We start from the raw sequence: 5,949 nt of genomic DNA, 5'->3' as shown, positions 1-5,949 counted from the left end.
GATACACAAAGACAAAATAAACCTTGTGTGAATTGTATTAAACTTGCCACGGCAAGTCTTCAAACTTTGTGTATTCGACACTTTTATTGACATGTAGTGTCGAAGAACATGAACTAAGATTGGGTCACTGAGATTGGGTCATTTTCAAGGCAGTCTGACGCAGTACTTATCACACCCATGTCGGTATATTTCAGAGAATCAAACAGGTGCAGTGACAAAACACCATTTGATTTATAGGGTTTTAAGTCGGACACCCGCCACTGTTTGGTTCTGATAGCTAGGCTTGGGTCATGGGGTCATGTAAGTAGCGGCTGATCGTCACATTTGCTATTTTTTCTCGGTAGTCATTGCCTTCATCCACCAAAGTTGCTGAAGCGTTCTACGTCACCTGGTTGAACTTACTCGGCCACTGAATCAAAAATACTATTATTCAGCCGGGGGACGATTTCTCCCCCGAACAAAAGTAACTTGTGTATATGTGGTGTTAGCAACCGCGAAGGACGCGACCTGACATGCGCATTGGCATGCATATACAGTCTAAGGAAAGGTGACGTATAGTATGATTAACGACAATAAAAAAGACCACTGGTAGTTTGTTTAGCCGCTGACAATGGCGTACCTCTGTGCCGCCTCCTGAATGCTCCGAGATCTATTGAAGGTAAGTCACTGGAAAATCATTCTCCGGATCGTGTAAGTGATCTCGCAGGCTCAAAGAGAGTGGATCTATAAGTATTTATCATTGATATATATATAATTTCCTGCCAACGTTTCAACGATCGGTGCTTATACTTCATGTACATAAATGTCAACATCGAACAGGATACGGTATACGTTTTGTTTGATTTACATCTGTATTCGTCGACCTCAACAGCACGACGCAACAATGCCTCCGGTATTGTATTTGACGTTTCACATGTTTCTAGCCATCCCAGTTCCCCCTTTAAAAAGTAGTTTTGAAAGCCTTGTATTTGAAAGTCCTCCTGTCAGATATGACTATGTCATTTCAGCTGATATAAGTTATATATGAACGAGGAAATTTGTCGCAAAATGACAAAGCGTCCGTAGTTTAAAGAGCTTATACAATATGCGAGATGGACAGACCTGCTAAAGGTAGCGTATTTGTAATAATAAGGGCACGATAATAGTTCAGGGTTGACTATAAAAATCAACGTGAGGATTGCACTGTCTTTTCAACCCTACTGTTATCACAAGGCAGATGTTCAAGGCCATTGTCCACACCGCAACGTAAGGTCATCAAGAGAACACACGTCTGAAGTAGCTACGTCATCACCGCATCAAGGAAATGTCAATTGAATTTTGCGTTGAGTGTATATACAGTTGACATGGGTTGAAGCAGGCTTTCGATTTGAATGTTCGTAAACCAAATTGGTGCGTTGGGACGGACACAGTCCAGCGTTCAGGGTATAGGGTTTTGTCACATTTGATCCAATATTAATCGAGATCTATCAACCAATATCCTCTTTGACACATAGCAATTCACAACCAGTACATACTATATGCGATTACGCAACAATAACTTAATGAGTCAGACACATGATTTGTATCTCCATGGATACACATTGACCATGGAGGCATTATATAGGTCAGAAATCACAGTGCTAAACAACAAATTGGTGCTTTGGGACGGACACAGTCCAGTGTTCAGGGGGTTGGGTTTTGCCGCTTTTGATTCAAAGCTAATCAAGATGTATCAACGCATATCCTCTTTGACATAGCAATCCACAACCAGTATATACTATATACGATTACGCAACAATAATGAGTCATACACATGATTTGTATCTCCATGGATACACATCGACCATGGAGGCGTTATATAGGTCAGAAATCACAGTGCTAAACAACATTTTGTATTTCACTCGCTTTAATCTTTCCCCAGTAACAAAAAAGTGAAATAGTGAAACAAAGATCTAACAAGCGAAATTTGGATCGACGAACATGTTCTTGGACGAAAATGACATTGAATAAGGCTACGTAACGAATACAAATTACTCGACCATTTACTAGTCAGTATTTTATCTTGTAATCTTTTTCAGACCCTGCAAAGCTACATAAGAATGGATAGAATTTTGTTGTGTTTGTTTGTTTGCTGCGTCGCGTTTTCTTCAAGAGTTGCCGACGCCACCTTCGCTGTCAAAGACTTAAATGTCACGGACATCACAACATCGTCCGCTACAATAATATGGAGTCTCCCATCCTCGACCGAGAACATTACAGAATATCAGCTGAGTTACAGAACAGCCACAGTAAAGATTGCTGACACGAACACAACCTCGTACGCCCTGACTGGATTGGACCACTGGACGATGTACAACCCGTGCGTCACTTCCGTTCTGATCGATGACACTACAGAGCAGAGTTGCATTGTCTTCACGACCAAGTACGACCCCGGCAACTACTACGCACTCGCCGCTGCAGGTGTCGCCGGGTCACTGCTGCTTATCCTAGTTCTGTCGATGATCTGTGATGCCCGTATGGAAGCTAAACTTGCCGCCAAGAGGGAGAAAATCGCACCAGCCAATGAGAAAGTAGACACAATATAACATGATTAGAAAAGCAAAGCAACGATGGCGAAACTTTACTCAGTGGTGCAGCTCCATTACAGTCAGTAGCTTACATTGAATATAATTTTTGCTATTGACTAGATTTTTTTGAAAAACAAACAAACAAACAAACAAATAACAACAACAAGGAGAGCGATTCTGTTCTTCAAACACTTATTGTAAATATGACATTTTCGAGTAGAAGCATGGGGACTGTTATAGTGTATACGTACAGTGTGGACTATGATCCCGAACTGATCATCAATCACATTGGCAGTTGTCAAGTTGTCCAGTTACTTAGTGTTGGAGATCAATCGAAATTTTGCCAGTTCTTTTGTTCGCTGTGAGCTTAACCAAACGCAAGAAAGACAGGCTTCCATGTAGCTGCACATTTTAAAATTTCACAGCTGACTCCAGTTGTTGTCACTGTCGTTGTATGGGCCATGTTTACGTATGATGATGCACCTCAGCAGGGACAAATATTCTGACTCCCAGATTCGTACAATACTTTGCTGTATGCTTCTTTTTGACGCTTTTTGAATCTCATGAAGTCTTTCCTGTCTTCTTTTGTGAAAACCGAAAATTTTGTATTAATTTCCTCATTGAGCTAACATAGGGACAGGCCATTTTGAATTTTAAATGTCGGTAAATTTTAGGTAAGGGCAGCACAAAGCCCAAACATGTTATACTAATATGCGTGTTTTTGTCACATGCCTTCAGAAAAGGTTGGTCGGTCGGGAACTTGTTTTATTTTTAGTTGGTTGCGACACATAAAATTTGCAAAACCATGCATGACTATAAAAAATGCAATAAAAGTTTAAGGTCGGGGTTTTAAAAACGGAAGATCTGGTTATCGGAAACACGCATATTTTTTTTTGTTTCAATAGCTTGTTTCAATAGCAAAGACTGTCACGGTGACCCCTCCGGTAAAGAAATTTGACGAAAGAAGAGTGCCTTGTATTGTATAACAGAGAACAGATATCTTTTTTTTTCAATTTAAAGTATATCCATATAAGTTGAACATCAATTATGTAAATTCTGTACAGTGTGAATACTATATTAAACATTGACTTTTGGAGCAAATACGTTTTCTTTTGCGTATTTTTTTTAGAAATATGTATTGACTCGCTAATCATGGAAACAGATATGTGTTACACTGTATTATCAGGTTAAGGAAGAAAACTGAATGATAAATAGTAGCTTTAATATGCTTAAATGTAAATATAATGATTAAAAATCTTAATAGATAATAAAACATGTTAATAATACAAATTTTGATAGGAATTCGTAAAAGACTTGACTGAGTGATGATAAATGATTCATATATACATTACCTATCCCCCTCTCCGCCTAAACGGGATAAAAATATCGTAATTCCAGACACTGTTGAAATACATGACTTAATGAGATTTTGGCGTCGATCAGGCGCAATATACCGTCATCGACATTGAACGTTCTTCTCTGATACAATTTTATGAAAGTAAAAGGGGGGGGGCATGCCTCCTGGCAGGATCGCGTCTCATATTACGTCCACTGTCACCCTAGTCACGGTTTATACACCGTTTACTGCCACCTATACCAATTCATACACATACAAAGCAGTTTGACCGGGTCGATCAAGTCAAGGCCACGGTCCCTCTATGTGATAGAGGGACCGTGTCATGGCGTTTTACATCCGTATCATGATCACGTCGAAATTTGTGACAATATTCTAATGTAATCAGCTGTTAGCCCGTTCTCTGTGTATCTCCTTTTTCAAACAAATTCCCGTACCTTGTTTGTCGTCTTTTCCGTTTCTATGCTCGCCTCATAACAGTTCCATGCAACAAAATAACTGTAGACAATAAATGGAAAAGCAAACCGTGACAGTAGAATTTTGTGGAGGGACCGTGAAATTATGTAGGAGAAACAGGGAATCTCATAAATTTACGATATGCACTGATATGGCGGCAACTTACTGGGAGTTTTATTTCAGCTCAGCCCATGCTTGGCACAACGCCCACTCTTTGATTTTGAACACTGAGGTCTGGTCATTTTACATAACTAGAATGTCTCTATTAGCCAACTCCTTTCTTATGAATACCCATGCTGTGCAGTGGTCACTGTTTTGAGGCACTTTCTTTCTCATGACGCGACGACCGAACTCGCCCTGACCCCGTCACTGACCAGAATGCGCATGCGTACTACTCAGACACCGGCATTCACACTTATTACCCGCGAATTCGTCAATGTTTCTTGGTGTTAATCCGACAAACAATTGACACTAGAGAGACAAACCGTCAATGCTTAGCACTTAGGAAATGGCATATGCGTTCAAAAAGTTTAAATTCTATTACATATGGCATATGACAAGGCCTTTGTGACCAACAATCCGATCAGGTATTAGTGGTTTGAATTCGGAAAAAAATTGTGAAATATTGGTCGATGTCAGTTTAATTTACTTTTTATGTCAGGAAAAGTACTACTTGTTTGGTAATACCGAAGACTGTTGAGAAGTATGGTATTTTCCCGGTACAAAAAATATGTAACCACTTCTTTGCCTTTACTGAACTAGTAATGAAGTGAACGTAACGCGTTTTGCTGTCTTCCCAGAGCATGTTTTTAAGCCGTTGTTTAAACGAAACAAAATTGACAAGGGCACAACTCGTCACGGTCAGCGACGACGATGACGAAGACTCAACTTCTCATCATGGAAGGACGCCATCAAGCGACGAAACAAGAAAATCAAATTCCATTAGAAGTTTTGCATCGTGTAAAAATGCATCGAGGCGGTCTTTTTAATACAAATATGGCGAATAAAGCTCCGCTTTTAGCTTGTAGCCAAACTTGAATATTGCAATCCTGAAGAACTTGACCCAAGTTCCAAATAAAAACAATCAGGTTTTCTGAGGGAGCCATCCGATAGTTTTGTGACCCAGATGAACCTCACGTAGGATCATGTTGATTGGAAGACTACGGTCCCTCCATCACCGTGGTAAAACTGTCCAATGTAGTCTCATTTTTCTTCAGCCTCAGCTAACCTTGCAATCTGATTGATTGTTTTTAGGAGACTTGCCGTGATGAACTTTTTCGATATTTAAAATCATGTTATACAATCAAGTCGAATGCGCTGACAGAAGATTATTCTACTTTTATTCCATGTCTTGATGTTCAAGCTACTGAACTATACTTGAATTTCAGGCAAGTAATTGTAGCAGTATACCGTATCAGCCGCCAATCGTCCTTGTCTAACTACAAGCAAGTGATAATATCGAGTGCAGCACTTAATTACTTCTAATCACAGCTCCGAAAGTACGTAAATATAAGCCTCCAAATAATCATGGAAAACAAAGGTCATCGTCAATAACAGATATTACTGACACACTATCAACTACACCCAACCACA

General features: G+C 39.8%; 1 protein-coding gene across 1 annotated transcript; it reads left to right on the top strand.

Moving 5' to 3' along the window:
- The first annotated feature begins 259 nt into the window (after positions 1-259).
- Positions 260-3,836, top strand: LOC139142334 (uncharacterized). Its single transcript, XM_070712246.1, has 2 exons — positions 260-658; positions 2,058-3,836. Exons 1-2 carry the CDS (start codon positions 638-640, stop codon positions 2,562-2,564), a joined length of 528 nt encoding a protein of 175 aa, XP_070568347.1. The 5' UTR covers positions 260-637; the 3' UTR covers positions 2,565-3,836.
- Positions 3,837-5,949: the final 2,113 nt, after the last annotated feature.

The sequence above is a fragment of the Ptychodera flava genome, chromosome 10 (genome assembly GCF_041260155.1).
Source record: "Ptychodera flava strain L36383 chromosome 10, AS_Pfla_20210202, whole genome shotgun sequence".
Lineage (NCBI taxonomy): Eukaryota > Metazoa > Hemichordata > Enteropneusta > Ptychoderidae > Ptychodera > Ptychodera flava.
Note: the sequence above shows the minus strand (reverse complement) of the source record. Positions and strands in the feature narration are given on the sequence as shown.

Bases quoted from the DNA above. Each gene is read 5' to 3' on its own strand.
- LOC139142334 (XM_070712246.1), top strand. From the start codon at position 638: ATGCTCCGAGATCTATTGAAG. The intron at 659-2,057 runs GTAAGTCACTGG...AATCTTTTTCAG, and splicing joins TGCTCCGAGATCTATTGAAG to ACCCTGCAAAGCTACATAAG.